Consider the following 27979-nt stretch of genomic DNA (forward strand, 5'->3'; position numbering starts at 1 on the left):
ATCTCTAAGAATAATTTGAATATAATAATAGATACATAATTTCAAAATGGAAGTCCTCTGACTGTAGTGTCAGAATATGCCGATTCTTTCATCTGAGAGCCCCGATTCCCACCTGTCTACAATCCAGGCAGAGAGACTGAGGAGGAGGATACAGACATTCGGGGGAGCTGAGAGTTGGAGGCCTGGGACGGACGCTGAGAGAGAGAGCTGCTGCTCCTGCTGCTCAGAGAGCTGGGGGATGGGAAGGAAATGGGTGGCAGGACAAAATCTGCAGGCTTCGACGTCTCCTGCGCCTCCAGCTCTGCCTTCGGTCTGAGCAGCCTTCCTCTGGCCTTAAACGGGCTCTCTGCTTTAACTGCATCCCTCAGTGTTTTCTCTGCTCGTTCGGGCTCTGGGTTTTGTCTCTGCACCTGCTTGGATCCTGCACGTGGTGGCGGTGGAGCCGGGCGGGCAGGGGAACAGACCGTCTGCTGTGGTTTAGTCGTTGGACTGTCACTCAGCTTGTGTGCGAGGGCTGTGATGGGAGACAAGTGGTTGGAGGGTGTTGCGGAGGATATCAGCGTCAGCGTGAGGCGAGGTATTCTCCTCGGTTTGCTTTTTGTCAGACGCCTCCTGTGATGTGATTGGTTGACGTTTCTCTTCGTTGACTTCTTCTTGGGATTTTTAGGGCGATGCTTTGAGACAGTCTTGTTGGCGGGTTTTTGTCGTCGCTTGACCTTTCGCTTACCCCCTTTGGGCCCCCTCCTCTTCTTTCCTCCCTTCTCTTCCTCCCTGTCGTCCTCCTTTTCCTCCTCACTGCATGCACCTTTCTTCTCTTCACGTTCTGAAGGTGCGTCTGGATCTTCAGTCACCAGCTCCCGTCCTGTCTGCCTGTCTTGGCTGGAGGGGGATGAAGTTTTGCTGCTGGCTGAACCCACGCCGTTCTTCCTGCTTCTCCCTTTTTTACCAGCTTTTGATTGTTCGGGAATTATTCCACCCAGGAGGCCCTTCGCCGCTGCCCTTGCCAGCACATCCTGGACTGTTTCTACCTTTGTGGGATCCGCCTGAAAAAGCAAGGGCAGTTTATGATTTGATGTGAGGATACAGCACATTTAAACTACAGGCCTCTGGGGTAATATAGCATCAAGGAGATCTATACAACGAAACACGACGCTGTAGAAACGAGCCACAGCTATAAAGTGAACCTGCGGAGGAGGAGGAGGAGGAGAAGAAGAGAGATCGCAGGGGGGTTGATGGCTTTTAAATCCCAACAGAGCAGAGTGTGGGATATAATTTGAAAGGCAACACGATAGCTGTTTCAGTGGTGCTGAATGCTAATGTCAGCATGCCAGTGCGCTCACAATGCTAATGTGCTGATGTTCAGCAGGTGTAATGTTTACCATGTTCACCATCTTAATTTAGCGTGTTAGCATGCTGCAAAGTAATACTAAACACAAAGCAAAGCCAAGTCTGATGAGAATGCCAGTCATTTTACAGGCATTTAGTCACTCACATTGAAATGATTGCTGATGGCGCTAAATGACCGTGAAGGGAACCAAAGTGATTACATTTCAACCTGAGGGGAACACGAATGTCTACACCAAATTTCATGGTAATCCATCCAATAGTTATTAAGACATTTCAAGAAAAGTAACAAATGTCAATGTCATGGTGGCAAAACAAGAAAAAGGTCAGGGGATTCCTCTGCAGTGGCTTACTGTAACATCGGCATTGATTTTAAAGTCCTCCTTGTTGTATACAAAGTCTTTAATGGAAACCAAGCAACATCGCTAACTCCTTTGTTCACTATTTGCCTTTAAGAACACTGCGATCATCCGCTGTTGGTGTATTGGAGGTTCCCAGCAAGCTCTGAAACACACTACCTACAGACATCAGGGGAGCAGCTCGCCAGACATTTTGAAAAGAAAGCTAAAAATTTATCTCTTCACTGTAATGTTTAACTGTCCATGACTTCCTGGTGCAGGCCTGAAACTTTATCAAATGCTTCTGCACTGCTGCACTTCTTTTAAAATCTATTTTACTTGACTTCATGCATTCAACGTAGTCTATTTTTAACTTAATTTTATTACTCTTATTCAGTAGGTTTCATTTTCCATCTTATGTGATGCATTCTCTTCATCTTTCTCTTCATCTTATTCTACTACTATTATCATCAAGTAGCTTTTATTCTCCATCTTATTGTACATTGATTTTCTATCCATATTTTTATATTCATTCTGACTTTTCTTATTTTTGTAAAGCATGTTGAGCTGTGTTTCTCGTATGTTTCTTCTTATTATTATTAATAGTTGTTGATACATCTGAGTCTTTACTATCATGGTGTCTCAACTAAACATCCCCAAAGAGTCATGCAGCAAACAAAGGCAATTGTTGGCTGTGACTAACAAGGTGAAACACCCTTGGCCATATATTTAACCAAGTACCTCAATAGTTCAGTCAGGACCAAAGTGGTGGACCTAATCAGCGACAGGCCACCCAGAGATTTGCTGCAAATACAGCATAAAAGAAGAGCGGAGAGCGCTCCTAATATATGTTTTACAGGGAGATGAGTGTTAAGAACAGATTCAGGACTGAATCAAGATGCAGCCAGCAGAGTCTTTAACACTAAAGCACGTCTGTGTGCCACGAGGATGAAACACCGTCTTCATCTGCAGCGAAGTTTAAACCGAGGAGATCTCCCTTTAAATGTGCTGTACGTCTTTCTCTTCGCAGCTCCGCTCTCTGTCTGTCTCTGTCTGCCTGTCTCAATCTCTTCTCTAATGAAACTTGAATGATGTTCAGCAGACTGCTCAAAACACTGCAGCATTTTTTATTCGCTCTCAAGTGAGAGTTTAATCTGCCTTTACATTGTTTTTCATTTTTCTTGCCTTGACAGCATTATATGCTTTGAGTCATTTATAAGCCTCAAAATTTTAATTACGCTGCCAAACTGTGAGTTTGTAATAAAATGAAGAAGACTACATTTTACTAGATAGAGGCGTGAATGATGGCAGCCTGTCAGACATGTTTAACAGATTAAATATTTTAGTTTTTTTTTTCTGTGGTGTCTGGACACATGGAAATATGAATTGCCATGAAATTTTAGATAATGAATCCTACTGACTTTTCCTCTAGTCCATCAGTCACATTTGCATTTTTAGTGAAACGAAACTGTTAGATAGACTGTCGGGAAATCTCCTACAGACATTTATGGTCTCCACAGGATGAATTATAGCCATGTTGGTGATGCCTGAACTTTTCCTCTAGCGCCATCATCAGGTCAAAATCCAAATATGACCAAAAACCTGCAAAACTACTCACATCCCCATCAGCCTCAGCTATGCCTTGCTTTTATGGCTAATAAGAAAATATTAGCATGTTAACACACTATACTGAGATGATAGACATAATTAATGTTATAAGCAAAAGCATGTTTGTCATTGTGAGCATGTTGACATGAACAGTACAGATCTTAATCTTATCTAATTTTATTTATTTGAGTCATTTGTACAACTCCAAGTTGAAACTATGCTCCTGAAGATACAGTTTGTGATAAAATGAGGAAAAATATGATGTGCCAGAAAGAGGTATTAACGATGTCTGCCTGTCAGATATGTTTGATGTGTGCTTTACAGACAAGATTTTTCAGGTTTCTGGACACACAGCTTCCATCTGTTCCTCATGAAACTGTCTGTTTTCTTGTGTCTGCCTTTGATTTCTAAAAGAGAGATTTTCAAGGAGACTTCCTGTTGCCTTATCCCCTCTCTCCCTCTGTCTCTGTCTCTCTGTGCTGCCATGTGTCTATTTCAGATCCCTTTAAATCGTCCTCTAGCGCAGTTTGACTGCTGTGGAGTCATTCATCTGAGCAGCGGTTAACCACCTCACAACTGTCAGTGTGACCGAATCTGCAGCCGCAGCTCTGGTGTGATTGCACTCACTGTCAGGGTGAATGTCGATCTAATTAGATGTGATGAACATTAGATTCTAGATTTCCGCACTGCCACTGGACAGGTGAGCGAAGTCTGCCCCCCCCACCCCCCACCCCCCCACCCTCCGTGTGTGAGTGTATTGATACACGCACACACAGAGGCTCAGTCCCCTCCCTGCACCATTTTTTCAAGCTGCAGGGGATCAAAGGAGCAGCATCTCATTTCCTTCTGTTGTATTTTTCTTCTCTTTTATGAGTGTAGTGAGAGGGAAGAAAGAGGATGTTGGCAAAAAAAGATGGAGCAATGAGGTGATGCAACAAGACTGGAAGGGTGGAGGGAGGGCTGGAAGAACGATACAGAGAATTATCCATTCATCTCTGTGAAGTCCTGAAATGTTTCAGTGGCTTGGGCGTATGCCTATTTCATCTTTAACTTGTCAGCACAAGTGATTTTTGTTTATGTAGCCCTGAATCACAAATTACTATTTGTCTCGAGGGGCTTTAGAATCGGCACAGCACACGACACCCTCTGTCCTCAGACCCTCGGTTCAGATAAGGGAAAACTCTCCATTGTCTCTTTTTTATGGAGTGTTGGAATAATGCTGCAGTGTTTCAGGGAGTGACTCTGTGTGTGTGTGTGTGTGTGTGTGTGTGTGCGTGTGTGTGCGTGCGTGCATGTGTGTGCGCGTGTGTGCAGACAAGCAGAGCCGACCGACCTCCCAGCAGACAGACAGTAAAAGAGTGCAGCCTCAGCACTACTGGAAGGTCTCGTGGCAAAGCAATCACCCAAAGCGCTCACACACATACACACACACACAGACATACACACACACCACTAAACCTCTGTTCCCCCTCCATCTCCAAACACAACCTTGCCCTCCACAGTTCTGTTCCTTTTTTCCTCTCAGCCTCCACCTCCTCCCCCTCACCTGTCGGGACAGTCGAGCAATGAAGCAGCCGTTGGTGAGCTGAGATGTTTGGAGTCTGAAGAACTTGGAGTCCGTTGCGTCTCCTGACTGGGAGTCATCGGGGAAAATGGGACCGTTCACCCTGAGAGAGCAGCACAGCAGCAGGTGAAATGTGGTTAAAAATGCTATTTTAGGATGAATTCATCATTGCCACATTGATTCAGTGAAATATTACTGGAAACAGCTGGAAGTATAGGCAGCTTCAGGAAGTTATACTAAGCTACCATGAGTAACTTTGACAGCCAAATGCAGGACTTTGTTTTAAAACTCGGCTGCATGTGGCACCTTTAAGATTTTCCTTTTGAGTGCTTTCAGGCAGGTTAGTGAACTTCTGCAGCTTTGGCACATAAACTGATGCACAGTTCTTGAAAAATCCACAACAGTTTTTACTTGACTTTTTTGTATAATTTTGCTTTACTGTCACAGTTTACTGTGTTTAAAGACATATAGCGTGTTTGTTTCATTGCTTCCTGTCCCATTCTTCGTCCCCTGATCTTTGATTTAAGGATGAAGACATTGCCTCCCTTTTATGCTTTAAGTTGTGACAATGCAACCCTTTTTATACAGTAGAAGGAATGCCGTTTGGTGGCAGTTTAGAAGATTGGCATGTGCGTGGTTTTAGCTGCTGTTGTGCAGCTCGCTGGGGTGAACGAATGCCACTTCCGGCAGCCTGGTGCTATTGCTCAGTATATCTGTGTTTTCAATGAACATGTAAACACAGAGAAGAAACAGCTGTTGACCGTCTCATTGCACATTGGTAAGTTACTAAAATAGCCTGTGTGACCAAATCGAATAACATTTGGGTTTCTTTAAGAGGATGGATGGTACAAAATGAGTCGTGGGGAGCAGCAGGCGTGAAACAGACTCTGAAATTTTCTCCGCCCTATTCACCCCGACTGTAGGATTAACTACTGTCCCCACAGCAGCCACAGCTGATCCTTTATATACTGCCAGCAGCATGGGGACTGCAACCTCTCTCTGTCCCACACACACACACATTCATTCTCATACACACTCAAACACACACACACACACACACACACACAGCTGTACGTACATATTGTACATCTGGAGACATGAGATACGCTGTCATATTAGCACTGGGCAGCCGTTATTTACTCTCTCTTACAGTCTGTCCTGCAGGCTGAAAGTCTCAGACATGAAGCTCACTTCTCACTTTAATTGGGTTCTGCAGTTTGATACACATGCAGATGTTACACCAGCAGCTGTTGAGCTGAGCTAAGTGTTTATGACAGTGTGAATTTAGCTCACATACTTTATGCCTAATCTGTAACTTTCACCTTATTTCTTCTAATTTTGTCTTATTACGCCACTGTATGAGGAGTGTCTGAAAGCAGCTCATTTACCTACTGGATGGATGCAATCATTTCTCATGCAAACAATAAAAGGACTTAAGTTTCCGCCTCAAACAAAATCCCAAACTGAGACCAGCACACAAAGAAGAAAGCCATCATTAAGATTTTATGTTAGCTGTACTGCATGGCGCACAGTGGATGATGTTGTGCAGCATCTTATGACTGGAAACTAATTCGGCTGTTGTCTTTACGTACAGATCAGTTTGGATCAATCAGATGGATTGCTATGACATTTTGTCCTGACATTCATTACACACAGAGGATGAATCCCGCTGAGTTTTGGTGATCCTCTAGCACCACCAGGAGGATCACTTTGTTAGCGTTTAGTGGCATATTTCAGGAACTGCTGGACGGGTGCTGTGATTGATGATTTGATTGATGGTGCTTTATTTCACTGAATTCATCTAACGCCATCATCAGGTCAAATTTTTAATTGGTCCAAAATTTGCTTTTTTTCCTCAGCCGCAGCTATACTTTGTGTTTTAGTGCTAATTAGCAAATACTAGCATGCTAACACACCAGTCTTCGATGGTGAATGTGCTAAATCATACGTGCTTAACATCAGCATGTTAGCATTGCCATTGTGAGTATGCTGGCATGCTAATGTTAGCGTGTGCAAGCACAGCCTCACAGAGCCAGAGCATGGCCGTAGACAAAATAAAATGTATTAAACTTAGATTAAAGCCGTGCAGTTTGGTTTCATGAGTTGACATTTTGTTTGATCTCAGTGAAAGCAATCACTGATGAATGAGCATGAATACAATAATCTGACAGAATCTCGGTGACAGCGAGAGCACAATTATTCATCTTCAAAGCAAATGTCCAACTGATGCCAACATTAAAGCAGATGAGCTTCTCTGTGAGCTGCCAATCGCCCATCGCTCTGTTTCGCCAGCTGGTTGCATCAGGAAGGGAAGACTGGGTCTAAAGGCCTTCAAATTCCTGTTTTCCTCTAAATGCACCTTCAGTGACCTGAAAAAAGCCTTACTGGTTCATGTATGGCCTCTAGTAGAATCAGTACATACCTGATTTCAGTCTTCGCATTACATTTGTGATATGAGCCTGTGGACAGGTAATGAAAAGTCTGATTGCTTAAATAAACACTGAATAGACAAAGAGAGTGCAGGTGTGTGTTTACCTGAAAGGCAGCAGTTTAGGGTGAGTGTGTGTTTTCTCTAACACTCTTTTCACCAGCTGTTCGTTTTCCTCAGGATACACCGAGCGTGTGCAGTAGACCACAGTCTGAACCTTTGGGACTGACAGACAGAGAAAAGGAGAATTCAAAGAATAATCCTCCATTCTGTTCTTACAGTGCTGGCATCTTGTCAAAAGTCTGCACAGAGGAAATACAGTAAGAATGCAATGCAGACAGTCTTTCAGTATGTACTCACAGGAGAGAGCGTGTGCTAGCAGTCGTCCCTGCTGGGTGGCCATTGTGTGTATTTTGCTCTGGGATACAGGACCGTGAGACAAGTGTGGCAGGAGATCCCAGTCTGTCAGCAGAATGAAACTTGTTTCACCATATTCGGGAAAATTAACAACCTCTTCATTCTACCATCAATAGTAAGAGAATAGTTTATTTTCTATTAAATTATTTTTGCAGCGCTTACTCTCACATCTCCTACCTACTTCCTCTGTCCACCTTCTTTAATTGCCCAGGTCGAAACTCCAGCCTTTAGAGGAATCTTCTCCATGTGTTGACAGCTAATTAGTGTTAGTTAGCTTGAGTTAGCTTACAAGGCGGAGGAGGAAAGGAAGGTGGCTAATAACCGACAATTGTGCCAAGACGACCCCTCTGTCTGTGTGCATAGCTTCCTACAGCATAATTCATCCCCTCCAGCTGCAGACAGTCAATCACAAATTTAATTATGGCTCAGTATATGTGTGTGTTTTGTATTACATTTTATTTCATTGTTGGATTTGTTTTAATTTAGGCATTTTAAATCTTCCATACATGACCACGGTACAAACTGTCTTTTCAGCGTTTTGTCCTTTCCAAAAATCTGCAAACTCTGCAGGTGTTCTTGAGGTAATTACTCACAATTCATATTATTCTAATGCAAAATTCATAAAAGCACACACGTTATTATAGTGTACTCAGTTTTATGTGAAGTAGGTGCCTCACGCTTAACTCAAACTTAGGAGGATTTTTAACACCACATCCCTGTGGTCCCCGCTCGTCCACCCTACGGACAAAACACCCAGGCATGGGCAGAGAAATGTAGTGTATGCAGTGCAGTGCAATGCAATGCAGTGAGGAATACACAAACTTGCACTTAAGGGAAACAAAACAACCGCCTCAAAAGTGCATGGCACAACACACGTCAAGTCAGCAGTCCACCTACATCTCAAGGACAAAGGACACTCATTTAAGGATGATAATGCACATATTTTGGCCAGGGAAGCTCGATGGTTTGAAAGAGGAGTGAAAGAAGCCGTCCATGTCAAACTGGAAAGACTGTCACTGAACAGAGGAGGTGGTCTAAGACATCACTTATCAGCCACTTACAACGCAGTGGCTGAGATCTCTCCCCAGACAGCTTAACAGCCGTTCACAGTCTAATGATGGTCAGGCCGTTCTCACCCATCAACACCCACTGACCCATCAACACCATGACTCATTTGACCCTAACGACTCACATGATAGCTGGGCTGAGCTACGATCCTGCAAGTGGATAAATGCCTGGGACTTCCCACCAGTCAGTCAGCACTCAAGAAGCCCTTTTGGATGAAACATCCTCCAGAGCAACAAGCAAGTCCAGTTGCTTGTTGGAAACACTTACAGGCAAACACGCGGTTTCACAAAGCGCCGACCCACTGCTCATGAGGTATGCTGATCATGCCTGTCACACCATTTAAGGCTTAAACTTCGTTAGGCTGTATGTAGGAACATCTATTACTTCCATCGCTGACGTACCTCCATGTTCACTGTGGATGGTGGGCACAGGGTCATTGAGGGCGGAGGACGAACACTGAGGCAGCACTATGATGACCTTTAAACGCTGGACGGTGGCGTCCGACTCATCCAGACCACAGAATGCTTCCGGCAGGACTCGCACATCTACGTTGGACAGTCACGCGTATGCACAGTGGGAGTGCATGTAGATTGAAAAGGAAATACGTGTTCAGTACACTTGTATGCTTGTGTAAAAGTTCTCCCGACAGTCATTTATCACTCACTCTTGATGTCCATCTGTGTGAGTACTTCCTGTATCTCTGCTGTCTGTAAAGGTGTGTGATCAGAACCACACACCAACACTCGGCCAGAGCGTGCCGCGGCCACGACGGCCACGTGCGCCACAGTGACAGCAGAGAAAGAGCCAACCATCAGGACGTCACCGTTTTCAAACAGCAGGGGGCGTAGCACGCTCACTGCCACACACACACTCCTGTCCTGCAATACACAGGTGCACGCACGTTACTCATGCATGCATGGAGGATTTTCTCGTTTTTCTTGAATAAACTATTCCCTCCAGCTTTATAGACTGCTGTGTTTCCAATCAAGGAAACACAAGTTTACACAAAAACAACAACTTTACGCAACTTTAAATTTCACATCACAAAGGAAAAGACCTGTTGGAAATAACAGAACTTAATCAGTTTCACAGCAGTGAAGTGAAGCTGTATTCATGTGTCTAAGGAGTAATTAACTACATATCCTCCTGTTTTTCTAATTGGGCAGCTCTCAGTCAGCAGTTTGGGAACTTTTTTTTTCTATTCATTAAAGCCAGAAAATTAATTGCCTTTATTTATCTAAATCAAGAGGTGTACATTAATGAAGTGGACATATAAAAAACAAATGTTCCTGATACTCCATCAGTGACTAACGTTGGCCACCAAAGAGTATCTTGATTTATGCTGTTGGTGCACTTCATTGTTTAATTTCTATTTTTTTCCAGTCTAGTCTGGTTACTTTTTGTTTTTACTCAAGCAGATTTCAGCAAAGTAGGAGTACTGTTACTTCATTTGGAGTACTCACAAAGCAGTCCTTTAAAATCATCTAGCATGCTCCTGACAGAGGAGAGCGTGAGTTTTGCCTATATTAAGCTCAATTACTCACCTCACTACACACAAATTCATACGCACCTGTGTGTTAAGTGCATGTGAAACTGTGAGGCTGCTGTGCTGGAGCAGAGCATGAAGCTGCTGGGAGAAGACCAGTGTGTCAGGACAGAGAGGGTCTCTGCAGAATGTTGACTCCTGGAGGTCCGTCATGTTCTGCACTTCACACAAACCAGCCCCTCGTAACGCCTCACACACTTCCTCAACGCTGCAGAGCAGAGGGGAGATATTTTCTTTGAAGCAGAAACATCATTGTAGTCGCACAAAGAGCACTGAGAATATTTCCAACAAATATTGTGACTCAAACGCATCAGTGGCCAAACCATGGAGCGTTTACTGCAGGGCTGTCTGGTGAGCAGCGGCGCAGCATTTAGTGTTATATCAACAACCACAGGAGCACTCCTTATGCTCAAATTGGAAGAGCGCTGAGCCTTCCTGTCTCAGATACGCCTCGGTGAACTTCACTGACTATTAACCTCGCGCTGCAGTGCCCCCCACACCGAGCCTGTCACTTTAAACTCACAGTGTGGCAGTCATTTTCTAAAGAGCTTAACACTTCTCTTTACACTGACATCATGCGCTCTGTGGTGTATGACATATACCAGATAATCATGCTGGTTTATACCCAGACAGGCTGTGTGTGGAGTCTGGAGGGGGCCACAAAGAAGAACAGAGGGGAGCCACTGAATGCAGAAAAGTCAGATTATTTAATAAGCTCCATATGCTCTTAAATGCAGGCACTTAATGGCACAACAAGGCTTTGACTGGCAGCTAGTGTGGCACCAGAATAGTGACAATATTTGTACCTCTCTGAAATTAGAAGCAAATAGAAAATAAAAGGGGAATAAATATGTGAACAAATGCCTCTGTGGCCCTCGTTCTGGGTGTGTTTGTGGGTACCTGCTCCTCAGGGTATTGACCCACGCGTAAAGTGGCAGACGTTTTGCTCTGTGCTGTTTGGTCCTGACAGGATCAGGCAGAAAGCAGGAGACACTCTGCAGATTCTGTTTCACTCTGCAGCGAGCTAGAGAGGCTGCCAGCTTGGTCTTACACCTGGAGTGAATACACATTAACACACACACACACACAACATATGACAGCAAGACCTTCATATCCTATTCTCACATCTCCTTGCTTAAGACTTAAACTGTTCAATAGTGATGTTAACAAGCATCTATACCCCCCTCCACACACACACACACACACACACACACACACACCTCTGCAGACTGCTCTCCAGGTCCCTGACCTCCTGCAGAGACTCCTTTGATGGACGTTCACGCAATAAAAACCTTCGGTCCTGGAAGTCAAACAGCATCACCATGGCCAACGGCAACAAGTCGCTGGACTGGAAAACATCAGCATCGTCATCATTGACGATATAGATAATATCATAATAAGAGTAGGCCTTTTTCCACAGCAGACATGTGAATGTGTCACAGTGTCACATGAGCAGTTTCCCTGCGATTTGAAAAAGGTCTGTTGCACTGATCTTCAGCGATATTGTCACCACACCTTTCATCTTAAACTTGCATTACTATTTTTGGCCACATGGGAGCAGCAGAAACAAGCTGTCAAAACAACACTGGCATATTATCACCTTTTAAACTGATATGAACTTGTTAACAAACAGCTGCTTATTTCCACATCCACCAGCAACACTATTGTTCACTCGGCGTTGTGTCTCCGGTCACCTGATGAGTGTTAGTCTCATTTGCTGCTAAATGCTCCGCTAACTGTGTTTTTCAGCCGTTTGGTGCTAATTTGCCTGTTTGTCACTACATGCGACTCCTGTCACATTACATGTTGTCATGTCATCCAATATAAAAAATACCGACTATTACTGCCTTCAGGAAAACTAAACATGAGATTCCTTCACTTGATGGCCACGCACACATCCTTATCCTTTCTCTCCACTCCTTTTCTCGGGGTGTGTATGTGTGTGCGTAGGAGGTAGAATATGTATGTTGTTGTAAAAAAAAAAGTGTGTGGAATTACAAAGAGCTGTGTGGCAGCTTTCATTGTCACACTGGCAGACTAATGACCTGCCAGCCAACTCTCACTCATCCATCAATACAGCCATCATTTACACACACACACACACACACATGCACACAGGTGTGTCTCTTTGTCCATGTGTGTGTCATTGCACAGTGTTTTATGGTGCCATTTACAGTCTCCCAGTTGGAGAGCGCGTCTGCCTCTATCCTGTATGCATCATTTGCCACCTATAACCACCCCGACTGCGCACAGATCTGAATACAAATGGCCTTTAACTGCATCCCTCTCTCCCTCACCACCATTTTACCATATTCTGATGGAGCACATTCATATGACAGCGAGAGCACAGCTACTTTATTTGAAGACAGATAACTCCCGGGCATTTTAACAGTCAGTGAGTGAGTGCTGAAGTGTTTTTAATCAGTTTTTGGATTGTGACCACTCATGTCAAATCTGGTGGGACTCACAATGTGCTGGGACGTGTGGAAGCAGCTGTCAGTAATGATGTCCTCCAGTAAATCTTGGTCTAGGTGAAAATTATTGTTGTTAATGGACAGAGACAAAAATAGAAAATATCAGTTGGGATTCATGTAAGCTAAAACTTGTTTTCAAACTTCAATTTGCCCACATTTGGAGATATTCGCCTCTGAGATTTCTGCTTCAATCAATCAATGTATGTGCCATTTTGTTTTGTGGTTCATGTAATGAAAAAAGGCATTAAAAACTGTGATAGCACCATCTCTTAAAAAAAAAAAGTGTTTGTTATTGCAGGTAATCCATAGACCTTTTCTTGAGCAGTTTTCAAACGTAATATTTCTTAAGTAGGGATGAAAACCTGTCAACAATGAACTCTTGCTTATTCAGAGTGATCAGCAGCATAAAGTAAAGTGAACCTGTTAGCAAGCGGTTGCCTGTTCGCACATCCTGCAGTCATGCATCAACATAATCGTATTATTATTTACTGTTTGCTTTGTTTTTGTCTCCTCCAACTCCTGAGAAAAATATCTGGCTCTTCAGCTGCAAAACGGCTCCATATATCCTCCAGCTAGCCTCTCACCTTGTCTATAAACCATTTACTGCCAGGATAGAAGTGAGCAATGAGTTTATTAGAGGGGTTTTTTTTCCCCGAAAGCACCTGCCTGCTGCTGGAAACGAAGTTGATGGATGCAGTTAGAGTGAGCGAAAACAGTAAATGTCATAAAACCAAAACAATTAGCTAAAAGACGTCAAAATGCTCCATAAAACTGAGGCTAACTGCAGAGGTGGGTGATCATTTCCTGTGGGTTCATCACTACAAGTGACTCCTTTGTGTATTTCACCTATTGTTAAAATGAAAATATTCATAAGTGCCGCTTTAAATGTCATTTTTCACTGCCTTCAGCCACACAGACCTACAGGTCCCTTCAAATCCACCGTGCTGAGGAGGCCGGAAAACATCTCAGAGATGCGCATCTCCAAACCTGGCCAAATAACATCATATCAAAACAATCTGCATAGCTAGAGACCAGCCACCCCCTGCATGTGCAATCAAATACTTTATGTAAAGTTGTGTGTGCTTACCGTGCCTTTGTGTGTATGTGTACGTGTGTGTGTGTGTGTGTGTGTGTGTGTGTCCATGGCATGCACCCTCTTATCACCCCCAATACAGACATCTGCTGTAACTCCAGCTGAAATAATTTGCTGCCTCATGAAGAAATGAAATGTATGACTATATGCTATTTAATCTACAGTCTGCAGCCGAAGTTGCTCTTCAAAAGTGAATATTGGAGTCGACACGTGCTGCGGCTCCACTGCCATGCATTATCGAGATAAGGCCTCCCCGTAGGAGGTGGGTAAGGTCTGCAGAGGTAGCAGTCGAGTAGATCAAATTAATTTCTCCCTGACTTTATGTTTAACCATCAGCCGGCCCTCTCCCAGCAGGGTCTGTGGGACGACTTAAATCTCAAACCCAGATGAGGCTGGTTTTCCGTTATTGCTGAAAACAATACGAGCAACTTCATACATTTGAGTGTGTTGAAGGCGAGCTTGAAGGCCTGCCTCTGTGTGGTTTTGTCTCCGCTCTCTGGTTGCTGTGAGTCTGTCTTCTTCCCGTAATGCAGACGCTGTTGTGTGACTCTCTTCTCTGATCGCAGCTGCTGGAAAATGGCTGCTGCTTGCAGGTAGGCCTGATCTGATGGAGGGGAGACTGCAGGAAGAAGGAGCGAGGGGAAGAGAAGGAGGAGGAGGTGGAGTATTGATGGGCAAAAGGGAAGGAGGAGAAAGAATTGGAGAGGAAACACAAGATAATGAAAGGAAATGGAAGGAGGGAAGCAATGTCAAAGGTGGAGAGGAGGAGGAGGAGGAGGAGGAAAAAGATGATGAATGTAGAAAAACACCAGGGAGGAAAATGTATAAGTTACAATGAACTGTTCACAGTGATAGTTCAAAGAGAGGTTTAGATGCTGGTTTGTTGTTTTGTTGTCTTTTGGCTTCAACTAGTGCATACAGCTGATCTATAGGTGACTGCAACCTGAGGCCACACAGGTGTATTTGAGAGCCTTGTCTGTCTTTTCACATTAAAAGCCTCTGCCCATTCAACGCTGAGCCACGGCTTTTATCACCAAACATCATTTTTCATCAGTTTACAACCACTTTTAGAATCCTGACAATACTAGAAAATCCAGGAATACGTTTGTATATGAATAAATATCATCAGTATGAGATAAAATATTGAAGGATTCAGAATTGTATCTCACCTGGTGAAGGTAAAGAGGAATGAAGACGAGGAAGAGGAGGTAGAAATGAGAGGGGCTCCTTGCTGGTCAGCTGACCTGGGTCTTGATGTGATGATGTGAACATCTCCCCCGTCACAGAGCTCGTATTCACATCCCCACCGGAGCCCACTGTAAGAGAGGGGGACACAGCGTGCGCTCACGTTACACCCACACGAAACAATGAAACAAACCAAAAAACAGCAGCATGAAGACCTCACCTCTGTCTGCCACGCTCTCAGCAACAAAACCAAACACTTGTCAACCTTCTGTAAACAGAGTTTAACCTGAGATGTGCAAATGTAAATAAGACGCATAGCGTTCGACAGGGCTGACATGTGATCCACCTTGCAGTTCCTGTGAATGCGAGACAGTGAAGCTGGAGGACGCTGTGGGTAACTGGGCCCCTCCTGATGCAATTAGGCGGCCGGTCCGATACATCAGCATGAATTAATAATGGGCTGCTGTCCGACCCTGGACAAAGGTCCACCTCTCACTGACCTGCTTCACTCATCTCTGTGCAGCTGCTTCACGAACACACACACACACACACACACACACACACACACACACACACACACACTCATGTTTCCATGACTATTAGGGACATTACATAGACTTACATTCATTTCCTGGAGACTTGACTGCAACTCACCTAACCCTAACCTTACCCTGAACCTAACCCAAGTCTTCACCCTAAAATTTAATGATTTGCTTTATAGGGACTTGTGTTTTGTCCCCAGAAGCAGAGGAATCTCTCTCTCTCACACACACACACACACACACACACACACACACACACACACACACACACGCACACACGCACGCACACACAGAGATATGAAATAACAGTTTGAATGTCTGTAGGATGTAGTTTGAACCAGTGATGTGGGTGTTACGAAGACATCACGTAACTTGACAAGAAGAATTGGCACATGAGGATTAACATCCGAGAGTGCAGGGCCCACTAGCCTCTAATTAAAGTGGACTAACAGAGAGAAACACAGACCGAGTGTAATCGGCTTTTAGGGCACTCATCAATGTTTAAGCGCAAAGTTGGGATTGACCAGAAATGTGCAACGTGTCCAATAAGGCCATGTCAGTGCAAATGGAATAAATTAATGAATATCAAACAGCTGTGATTTAATGAGTGTGAGGCAGTTTCCTGTCCTCTGCAAGAGAAAGTCCACTTTAGAGGAGCAGGACTGGGAGAAAAGGCTACAGCGGCTTAGTGTAATCTGCATAGGCGATGATGGGCTGTTTAAAATTGCATAGCAAGTCTTACCTTTGCCATTCAGGATCCTCACGGGAGCAATGCAGCTCATCGTCTCAAAGAAACGCAGCTCAGCAAGTATCCAGAGTCTGACTATGAACCATAAACTGGAATATTCTGCTCTGAAAAGTCTTGAAGCGCCCCAATGAATGTGAGCACTTCATACACTCATCACCTCTTTGTCATGCGTGGTTTTGCTGTGGATCACGTCCTGAGTTTGAAACACCATGGCAACAATATGATAATGAAGGAGGCCTTTCCTCCCTGTGACAGATATACAGTAAAATACATAACGCACTCAGAATAAGACAGTTTTTTAATATTTAGAGGCTACCATCATGTGTTATCACTGTAAGACCTCTTTCAAAGAGTCTGACAGACTGGTTCATTTGTGGATGCTCATGATTCACGGATCCATTTGTGAATTATGAGAATCAAACTAATCACCTGCTCTGAGAGGCGGTTACTCATGATGTGATGCACTGTGTCATGTCTGACCAGTTGGACTTGTTGTAAACTTCATTCATGTCTCCTTAAGAGTGACAGCGGGGGAGGCATCAGACAGGAAGCTCAGACTGAGACTGCCCCCTGCTGGCCACCGCAAGAGCCTCGCAACTAAAGCTGAAAACAGGCTGTTTTATGAGCTCATGAAACGTACGTGGTTCTCACAGGACAGCGAAGCTTAAAAAATATGATGATCTTATAGAATATGATGCATCGCTGTATATTAAAAACTACCCAACAGGATATGAAGCAGTTAAAATTAGTGCAACCTAAATGCAAACAGCAGTAAAATGCAACATTACACATTAACGCAGCAGTAATAGAAATGCAGAAACATCGGATATAACATAAAAACACCGACGGGGAGCTGCACAATGAGTCCTGCTTTTCAAACACACTTTGCTGACGATACTAAAAGTGATTGAGAGTTCCTACTGTGTTATCACATCCCGCCTACACAGAGTGCCTGACATTAGCCAAGAACTGCATGAGAGAACTTGCTCTGAGTATCTTGACCTTTCACTTCTGTCAAAAGTTATGAAAGTCATGTCATCTGGCATGCCACAACATTGTCGGCGGCTGGAGCTGTTTTTGTTTTCTTTTTCGCTGTTATAAAATGTACTGTAACAGCTCTGTTGGGTAAAGCGCAGGGATCCGGTGGGTTGATGGGTTAGAGACCGTTTAACTCCTTACCACAGTCCCTTCTAAGCTCCCTAACATCCTGGGAGCTCTTTCCATGATGAGCCTGAAAGAAAAAGCCTAAAAATCGTTTGTTCAGCCTCTGCTTCATCGAAAACGACCCTCTGTTCTGCCAAATTAGCTAAATCAGCCCTTAGTTGTGGCCTCTTGAGCTATATGGTTTCTCTTTTTTCCTCTGACCGAATCTTTTCTCTGAATCCACCATCAACCATCGATGAACCTAATGTGAAAACTGCTGTGTGTCAGTGAACGCATCAGCAGCCGAACCAGTCGAACCAGTCACACTCGAAGTTGTGACTGGTTCGCTCGTTGAAAATATACATTTAAACTTGAATTAACACGATCTTGTCTGGTGTTTGTTGTTTGATATTCGTTTTACTGAACGTCAGTTAGCTGCAGTGTTATATTAAACAGTCTTCAGTGACCTTCACTTGCATTTGTATTCACTCACTGTGTTTCACTTTCCATTGCTTCTACTCTGACACTGAATGTTTTTTCAATCGATAAATTTCAGCTTTTATTCGTGAAAATTAGCTATAAGTCTGTCACTCATTGTTTATGAACCAGGAAGGTCATTGTTAAGACTTCAAGCTGTTTTCTAGCTTTTGGAAAAAGGTTGCTTTTAGTCATAAATAGTGACTGTCTTACTGTGGCTGTAAAAAAAAAAAAAAAAAAAAAAAAAAAAGCATTTAAACTCAGTGGGGACCTTGCTTTAAACTGATGCCATAAACCAAAGCTCTGTAATGCCTGAGTCAGACCAACAGAGGGACACATCTCACAGGTTCATGTCAGAGATACAGTGCAGCCTTGTTCCTGCAGCATGTGACCCATTTCAAAGCCACTCTCTGGCCTCTGTTTGATCTGAGTACTCGACCATTAAGAATGCATGAACCTGACTCTTCATATCAGCCTCTCTGCAGACTGAACTCCAGCACACACACACACACACACACACACACACACACACACACACACACACACACACACGAGCAGAGATGAGCTCAGCATCTACATCAGCAGCAGTAATGGACCATGAAGGATAACACAAAGTTGATTTTTGTAGTTTACTTGTGCTCGGTGCCCTAAAGAACATGCCAGAAAAGGCAGGGGAGGGGAAGGGGGGGGGGGGGGGGGGGGGTTGTCATTGTGTGGAAAAACCTCAGTGAGCTTTTTGGGGCCAAATGAGCCTCACTTCTCCACGGGTGTGAGAGTACAGCTGGAGAGATTATCCCATCCAACACGCGTCATCAATGTCGCCTCACAACAGGCCTCCAGTTGCTCCCCGTGCGGGTGTGTGTGTGTGTGTGTTTTTGTGTGTGTGTTCAATAATCGGCCCGGTTGGAGATGGCGGGTCGTGCGGCCATAAGCCGATCTGGAATTTTCTCAATAAAGGTCTAATCTTTACGGGAAGCTGTACAGTGCTGGAAGGAGTTTCTTCTCTCTCTTTAATCAATTTACCTACAGACTCACACCCTCCAGCCTCTCACACCAATGCTAGTCCATCACATTCAGTATTTACACTTTTATTTCATATTATGTGTGTGTGTTCTCTACTTGCATGACCTTGAGTTGATCTCCTGCAAAAAAAAGGGCTTGGTAGGCTGCACTATGTGGCCAAAAGTATGCAAACACACCCAAGCATTACAACCTTATGTGTTGGATGAACGTCTCATTCCAAATCCAGGTGCATTTGCACTAGGTTTGGGAACCTGGCTGCAGGGATCTGCTCCCATTCGGACATCAGGGCTCTTATCAACTGATGTTGGGCAGTAACTCCTGACTCACAGTCGTGTTCCAGCTCATCCTAAAGGTGTTGGATGGGGTTGAGGTCAGTGCTCTGTACAGGCCAGTCAAGTTCTTCTACACCAAACTGGGAAAACATTTCTTTACGGGCCTCACGTTGAAACAAACTGTTGCTTGTATGGGTGTCCTTGTGGTTAGGATGCATGCCATATAACTAACAACAACATTATAAAATCAGCTGTCCATTAGGACTCTACAGAGAGACACACTGCAGGTAGATTTGAGCTGGAAGTGGGAGCTTTCAACATGGAAATGTACATTAATGAGAATATTCTGGCTATGATTTAATTCAAATGTTTAATCAAAGAAACTAAACATAATAAAATGGAAACATGCTTCTACAGTTATTATGGTGCCTAACAGAATTATTTTGAGGTGCTGGAAAATCACTAGATTGCATGACTTAAAAGATAAGGTAAATATGACGGTAGAGATAGTCACATGCATCTATATTCAGTAGATTAAAAGGAAGTTTGGAAGATGGGGCTTCCTCCTGGGACCTTTGATGGACCTATACATAAATAGTTAATGGCACCTGTTTGGATTTCAAGCATAGCTGAGAACATCCTGTACATGTGACAGTTTGTCTTTTCATTTCATTCTGGACGGGTCAACTGAACGAATTCCTACATCTTCTAGCAGTGTTTACTTGTTGTCGTGTACCACACCTTTCCGTAAAATCAATAAAAATTGTCAATCAAAAATTCTAAACTTTGGAATACAGACCCCTGACCAGTGTGTGGACAGGGGCGTGCACTTACTTTTGGCCATCTAGTTTATTTATTGTGGTAGATTTCGTTGAGCTCATCAGGTTTGGTTTGATCTCTTTCACTCATCAAGACCCAATTAGAATCTATTAGACCCACATCTCTCTGCCACACACACACACACACACACACACACACACACAGAGGAGGCTAGGCTTTAACTATTGTGGCAAAGTGGAGAACGCTGCTTTTGTGTAAAGTAAAAGGTCAGAACTTGACGAGAAATGTTGTGGCTACTGTAAGTGATTTTATTATGTATGGGAATGACAGAGAGATGCAGAGAAACCAATCGAGAGAGAGGAAAACAACAAAAGACTCCAGCGGATTAAGTACAGCAAGATCCACAGCAAGGCCATGCCGCAATACAATTTGACATCATAAACCCAGTTCACCAGCAGGTACAATAGTAATATGATCCACGTTTTCCTCCTCTCTCGGTTTTCCTTGCAGTGTGTGCGATGGCTTGATTGCCCCCACTTGTTGCAGGTGAAAAGATAACACTTCCCCCATCTCTTTGTGTGTCTTTGTGGTGCGTTTTGGAGAACCGGCGGAGTGTTTTCCTGGGAATTTCTGCTCTCTGTGTCTCAGGTCTCTCTGTCTTTTGTGTAGTAACCAGGGCAGGGTCTGAGCTGCTTATTGTGGGAAGAGTTTGCTTTTGTTTACGCCCTGTGAAAAGGCTGCATGTGCAGCTCTCAAAGTCTCACTGTGTGTATGTAAACTAAAAATGCATGATGCCATAATTAAGGGATAATTCTAGTTTATTACAAATTGGGCCTTATTTTATTAGATTAGATCAAAAAAATCTGTTATTTTAAAAGGCATAGTTCAATATTCTCTCTCTTTCTCTTATATCAAGATAGATGAGAAGATTGATGACACTCTTTGATGTCCTGAATAAAAATGAAGCTACAGCCAGCAGATGTGGAGATGGTTGGCTCAGCATAAAGAAACAGTGGAAACAGCTGCTGCGGTTCGTTTTGTCATCTCTGTAACTATTAGATGAATAGTTTAGCATTTTAGAAATTACTCTCATTTACTTTTTTACTAACCCTAACCCAAACAGATTGACAGATTTGGACAGAACAAAACTCGTCGTTGCCCCGTTTCCACTGTTTATGCTCAGCTAAGCTAACCATCTACATATTTATGTGAGTGGTACTAATGTTCTCATCTAACTCTTGGTAAGAACACAAATTTCTCATAATTCCTTTCACCAAGGTAATGGCTGAGACCTTGGCCCAACAGAAAAATTATCACTCAAGCTGTCCATTGCAAACAACCATCACAGGTGACAGATGGACTTACGGTTTAACTATCAGCTACCATACTTACAATAGTTGTGCACACATTCAGTTTTCCTCTACAATCAGCAAGCACTCTCATTTTTCTTCAGTTCATCTGGCTGTAACAACGATGCCATGTTTCCAGATCCCTGCAGCTGCTTTGATGAGTACAATATCATCAAAATCAACAGAAACGATAGCCTAAAAGGCAAATATAGTCAAAGCAGTATGACAGTATAGCAAAATAAGAAGAGATGCTATCCACATTTGACTCTATTTCATTGTGAGTTTAATACCGATGGCACACCAATAACACCTACTTGCTCCTAACTGCTGTCAAAATCAACTAAAACACGACATGCAAGCCATGCTTTTAACATCTGTGCAGTGTAATGGTGTGATATGAAATACACAAAAATAATCACTAAATACTCTAACAAACATCTTACATTACTGCTGAATGGTTTTTTTGAACCATTGCATCAGATGTTAAAGGTTAAAGTCTGGCATATTTTGGACTGCTTGTAATCAAAGTGACTAAGTACATTTACTCAAGTACTATACTTAAGTAAAACTTTAAGGTATTTGTACTTAGCATTTCCATTTTCTGCTACTTCATACCTCTGCTCCACCACATTTCGGAGGGAAATGTTATGCTTTTTACATGTAGATTGCAGATTCAGATGAATAAAACAAAATATAATCAACCAATAGATGACGATGTCATATTCTAGGTTGAAAAGACTTTTGATTCGCAGGGAAAAAGTTTACTTTTACTCAAATGAAGGAGCTGAGTACTTCCTCCACCTCTGCTGTTTTTCAAAGGCTGCCATCGTCTGTGAGGTGCTTCCATTCATCTCACGTCAAAGTTATTATATTGTCAGTGGTAGCAGTTTGTGCAGATGATTCTCATAAGCCTGCGCTGTATAAACACGCAACAATAATGTATCTTAAAAGAAGTCCTGGTCTTCACTGCGATGGATTACCGAACTCAAGCAAGTCTTTGCAAGTGGATTTGCACTCTGCAAGAAAATTATGGAAAACCAAGACAGGTGGAAAAACACTGTGATATATTTTACAAGAGTCAGCAGTAAAAATGAGCATAATGTGATTTGTTGAAAATGAGCTCACTGGATGTAAGTTGACCTGCACATGTAAAGAGGCTTTATCTGCCTGCACACTGTAACTATACAACCAAAGGACGACTAAACACCAATAAACCACTTTACTGCTTCCACCTGTGATAAGTAAGAAAAGATATCTGTCAGACTTTTTTTTTTTCCAAGGATTGCTAAGGGTCAGCTGTACAGCCTCCCTGTCACAGTGAAATGATTAAAACTTCACTCAGCGTCATATGTGCTTCCGTATTTGCACACTTCACTCGAGGCCTGTGAGTCCTGTTAAACACTGAGCATTAAAGTGAAATGTATTGAGCAACACGTCCAACGGCTTCGGCCTCCTCCTCCCAGCCAGAGTTCAGCCGCTGTGTTGAAACGCTTATTCTCTGTGTGAGCACGTCTGACTCAATCTCAGTTTCCTACACACACACACACACACACACACACACACACACACACTCGAAAGTTCCCTACTGTGTGTGTGTGTGTGTGTGTGTGTGTGTGTGTGTGTGTGTGTGTGTGTGCGTGGACTTTATCTGAATGTATGCATGTGTGCGAGTGTGTGTGTGAGTGTGTGTTGTTACTCTAAACAGAGATCAAGCTTCCTCACTTCTCTCTTCTGTCCTCAGTCTGGCAGTTGGTTGACCACGGATGTTACGGTTCATACAGTCATACAGTCATCTCTGTCTACGGCTAGTTGTCACAAAGGCATTGCACTCCCCACGCACCTGAGACCAGGAAGAAGGAAGTGCAAGGAACTCAGGTAGGCACACAGGAACGCGCGCACACACACACACGCACGCACAATGCTGAATGAGAGGAGGAGGTCTGGAGTGTTGAAACTCCTCTACATGATCTAACAGGTAAAAATGAAGGAGAATAAAGAGAGGGTGGAGAGGGAATAAACGTGAAGGCTTAGGATATGAGAATAAGGAGCAGCAGTTGAACCAGTATGTGCACTGTCTGTACTTCCACTGTTTTGCTTTCAGTTCAGGTTGAGAGCAGGAGCTTCTCTAACAAAGGTGAGAAACTCGACATTTGAAGTTTCACATTTGCCCGCGTTCATCCTCATGCTGACAGCTAAACACAGCAGCGCCTGTTACTGTTATTACTGGAAGTTGTCATTACAGCGGGATCTGCTTACGTCAAGGGAGTGAACGCTAAAACATAAAGACAGCGTGTCATCGTGACATCAGGCGTGTGTGTCTTTGTGAATGAGCCAAAAAGGTCGGCCTGCGCGCGCGCTCATCAGTAATAAGCATGTGGTGGATGTGAGGGGTTTTCAACTAGGTGTGCAGGAAACTCCTTCAGAGGAATGCTACTGTGGCTGAAATGATTCAGGTCTGGCTGTTTGCACATACATACACACACACACACACACACACACACACACACACACACACACACACACACACACACACACACACGCAGATTGGCCGGAGCCGCAGTAGGATAGCATTTCCCATCCGGAATGATAGGAGGGAGGGGAGGAGAGGGAGGCGCGCAGGGGACCCGGGCAGTCAGATTCTGGTTTGGTGAGTTTCACGAGCAGGCAGTGTGTGTACACCATACACAGATCGAGAGAGGGAGAGAGAGACAGTCGGACAGAAAGAGAGAAAACTTTCGGGGAAGTATTTGGTGCGCTTAGGTGAAGGATATCCGGCTGCCCAACATCACGCAGCCTTGACTTGAGCGACGCTGCTATGATGTGCGTGTGTAAGGAAGTTTTTTTTTTTTTTTTGGTGGTGGTGGGAGGGGATGGGGGGTTGTTTTTGGATGTTGAAGGTATTCTCCGGGATCATGAGCGTGTTGGTGTGTTCAGAACTTTTTTTTCCCCCTTTCTTTCCTCCTCCCCTCCCTCACCTCTCTCACCCTCCTCTCTTCTGAGGAATGTGGGGCTTATGTCAGTGAGAGTCAGGTACAGACTCACTAATTACCACTGCCATTCCTCCCTCCATCTCTCCCTCCCTCCGTCCAGCTCCTTCCTTCATCTCCGCCACCTTCAGCGCTCCCTCTCTCTCCTCTCTCCTCCACTTGGAGACCTTGTGCGCTCCCTCCCTCCCTCCCTCCCTCTCTCTCTCTCTCTCTCTCTCTCTCTCTCTCTCTCTCTCTCTCTCTCTCTCTCTCCCGTCTCTTGTCTCCTGCTGTTGCGTCTACAAGCGCTGTCGTGACTGGAGCAGAGGAGAGGACAAACAGAGAGGATCTGAGTCAGAATCCAAAAAAACACAAAAAGGAGAAGAGAAACTCTGACTTGTCCTCTCTCTCTCTCTCTCTCTCTCTCTCTCTCTCAATGTGTGTGTGCGCGTGTGTTCGTGTGTGTGCTCTCCTCTGATTGTGCTTTGCGGGACCTGTCATTGAAGACAGGAGGCGCCTTGACAGCGACCGAGAGGCCGGAGAGAACCTGACAGACGGCGCAAAGGTGGAGAGGAAGAGGAAGGGAAGATGAGAAAGTGACGAGCTGGATGGTTGCTTTTGAACGGTGGTAGAAGAAGCTACAGCGACACAGTGACCGCGCGTCCCATCATCCTACAGGTTGGCCGGGAACTCGTCATGTGTCTCTCTTTCTGTCCTTTCTGTCTCATTTTGATCTGCACAGTTCTGCTGTAAGGCTGTAGTTAAGGGACATGGTGTGTTTTCTCACCTGGAGGACTATGAGAGTGCGCACACACACACACACACACACACACACACACACACACACACACACACACACACACACACACACAGTGGGTATCTGGAAGGACATTTCTTCAGCTGGTCCAGTGTTCACACTGACCCAGCTGACTGCTATAACCTTCACTACAAGGTTATGGGACAGGGACTCGATGTTTATTTGTGTGGGGATGTGTGTGTGTGATCAGTTGCTGTCTTGTTGAGTTGTGAGTGTGTGTACGTGTGTGTTTGTGTGCATGTATGTGTGTGTTTCAGAAACTGGTTGAGCAGGGCGCCAGTTAGCCTTGGGTGTCCTGTTGTGCAAAGGAGACTTCGTTGTGTGAAAGTAAACGTGTGTGAGCGCACGTGTCGTTGCTTCAAGTGTAGACTGCTGATGTTTTGAAGATGATGAATCAGTGATTTTTCACAAAAGAACAAAACAAAACAAACAGAAAATGGACGCGCCAAAGTTTTTCCAAATCTATCAAATCAGAATCGCAGTCAGCTTTACTGGCCAAGTATGCGCACACATACAAGGATTTTGAGGCTGGTGTTTCATTTCCCTGAATGTGCTCGCCAGGGAATAGACACACAGCTAACAGCAATGACAACAAACGCTGAACAGACAAAGGTAAAGAGTGACGGAGGATTAAGAATGCTCAGGACTGTCATGTACACGAGGATGTGCACAGGATGGCTGTGCAAAGATAATACCAACAGTCCAATTATTGACTGAATATGTGTGCATGGTGGTGGACAGTTTTACTAAATAATCTGCGAAGATGAAGTTAGGGAAATAGAATATGAACAGACAATAAATGATTGGATAATAATAACCAGCACATCATTTGTAGAGTGCTGAGTTTTAGCAGATGTAGAACGATGCTGACAGCTTGGAGACGCTGTAATGTGAGAGAAAAGTTATGTATTTATTTACTAACTTTTTGTTTCCTGACAATCACCTGTGGAGAACAGGGAGGTGCAGAGGGACACCTGTAACACACTCCTCTGTGAGTGAGTGTGTGTGTGTGTGTGTCTCCTCTGTCTCACCAGGTGACTGGCTTCCTTGTGAATACTGTGAATACTTGTTGAGGTTTAAGGTGTGTGAAAGGTGTGTGAGTGTTGATGTGCTGGTCAGACCTGATGAAGTGATGACACACGGCTTCTTCAAACTGCCTCATGCAAAAACAAAACCAAAAATAGATAATAGTTAAATGCTTCGTATGTGATACTTACTATTCAAATAGAGCTGCACGTCTGTCAGGCTGTCGGCAGCTAGTTGTGCTAGAGGGTTCAAGAGGTGAACCATTTTTCAGAATGATACTTATCTTTCAACCCACTGTATCACATTCCAGTCGCAAAAAGGGACAAACAGTTATCCAAGACAGGAATTTATATCTACACTTTTTTTTTTTCCCAGTATGACCTTAGTGGTATCATGCTTGGGTCCAATCTAGTTTCAGGAAGACAGACAACATTGGAGAAACGGGGGAAGCAGGAGGGAAAATAAAAAATCTTTTTTGTGTTTGAACGCGATGAAGGTGGAGCAGATTTGTATTCTTTTTAAAAGCTTTGATTCAGCAAGCTTCCAGCATAGGAAAGAGAAAGAGCTTAAAGAGCGTTAATTATATACACACAAACACATGCAAATGTAGTATATGCTCGTGTCACATGACTGTCACACCATCATCTCATGCTCATAATGGGGAAGCACAGATTCAGACCAGTGTGTGTGTGTGTGTGTGTGTAACAAAGCCATAAGCCTAATCCAGCAACGCTGAGACTGAAATCTAAAGCTGCAGAGTAAAGAGACTAATGCAGCTGACAGAGAGCGAGAGGGGAACCTGTTAGCACTATTGTGTTGTTTATGAAACACCTGTAACAAGATCTGATCGCCCTCTCTCCTCTCTCCCTCTCTCTTTCTGTTTGTCACAAACACACATACCTGGAAAGCACAATGGCCACATTCTTCCCCTCCACCCCCTCCTCTCCACCTCCCCTTTAGCTCTCCTCTACGCCAAACACTGAACGGCAGCGAGACGAGAGGGAAGTTGAAGCTGGTAACAATCAGGTTAGCATGTACAGGTAGAGAACAGGTGAGGCAAGGAGAGGCAAACAGAGCACTAAAAGGGCCAGCAGATACTGTGGACTGCACGGTGTCGGGAAGTCAGGCAGCAAAGATGAAAAATAAGGCTTGGAGATGAGCAGTAGGATGAAATTGTGACAATGTGCTGTCAAATGTGTTGATTTTACATTTATTGTGAGGCGGCCTCTAGTGGTCATTGTAATCATGACGGGAGCAAAGGAGGGAGTCACGTGACGTGAAGAATAACCTGTTTGCGTCCCGTGTGACATTGTCAGTCAACACTGTCTGATTTGAACTTATGTGACATACTTAAATGACGTAACATCTGTGACAGTAACATTCTTGATCTTTTCCTGAACTTAACCGAGTAGCTTTGGTGCCTAAACCATTTGCAAACCGCGACCGTTTCACAATGTTAACCATGTGGCGATGAAGGTCTGCTACACCTGTCGCTGGTGCTCTCCAACGGTCACATGAGTCAGATGTTGTTGAGGGAGTCAGTGGCAACTGATTCAGTCGTTTGTGTATGATGTTTCACACATGTTAGGGAACGATGTTGGGGTCTTAGCTAAAAGAGACTGACAGCGGTCTACCTTTTTGGAATGTGGAGTTTTTTTGACCCATCCAACCACTGCGACTTCCGCCCTCTGCTGACTCTGTAGCGCCATCTCCTCCTTTGCCGCCAATGGACGAGATTTCCCACAAGACCTCCACAACTGTTAAAAAGAAA

General features: G+C 44.0%; 2 protein-coding genes across 12 annotated transcripts in view; one reads left to right on the plus strand and one right to left on the minus strand.

The window, feature by feature from the left end:
• Window positions 1-86: 86 nt before the first annotated feature.
• LOC143319721 (putative methyltransferase NSUN7) lies at window positions 87-27951 on the minus strand. The gene is made up of 13 exons (XM_076728891.1): window positions 27843-27951; window positions 15050-15196; window positions 14317-14499; window positions 12782-12840; window positions 11534-11661; window positions 11214-11366; window positions 10338-10521; window positions 9432-9645; window positions 9169-9312; window positions 7643-7744; window positions 7390-7507; window positions 4837-4957; window positions 87-1043 (listed from the first exon to the last, which is right to left on the minus strand). Exons 1-13 carry the CDS (start codon window positions 27871-27873, stop codon window positions 117-119), a joined length of 2511 nt encoding a protein of 836 aa, XP_076585006.1. The 5' UTR covers window positions 27874-27951; the 3' UTR covers window positions 87-116.
• Window positions 23142-27979, plus strand: part of rbm47 (RNA binding motif protein 47) — a 32409-nt gene continuing 27571 nt past the window's right edge. For 5 of the 11 annotated variants that reach the window (XM_076728900.1, XM_076728903.1, XM_076728901.1 and 2 more), the window contains exon 1: window positions 24680-25043. The gene's annotated coding sequence lies outside the window, so the exon portion shown is untranslated. Of the gene's footprint in view, window positions 23275-23829; window positions 23853-24088; window positions 24228-24679; window positions 25044-27979 lie in introns of those variants that run through there. The other 6 variants (XM_076728892.1, XM_076728895.1, XM_076728893.1 and 3 more) reach the window with 6 other exon arrangements.

Source organism: Chaetodon auriga, chromosome 4 (genome assembly GCF_051107435.1).
Source record: "Chaetodon auriga isolate fChaAug3 chromosome 4, fChaAug3.hap1, whole genome shotgun sequence".
Classification (NCBI taxonomy): domain Eukaryota; kingdom Metazoa; phylum Chordata; class Actinopteri; order Chaetodontiformes; family Chaetodontidae; genus Chaetodon; species Chaetodon auriga.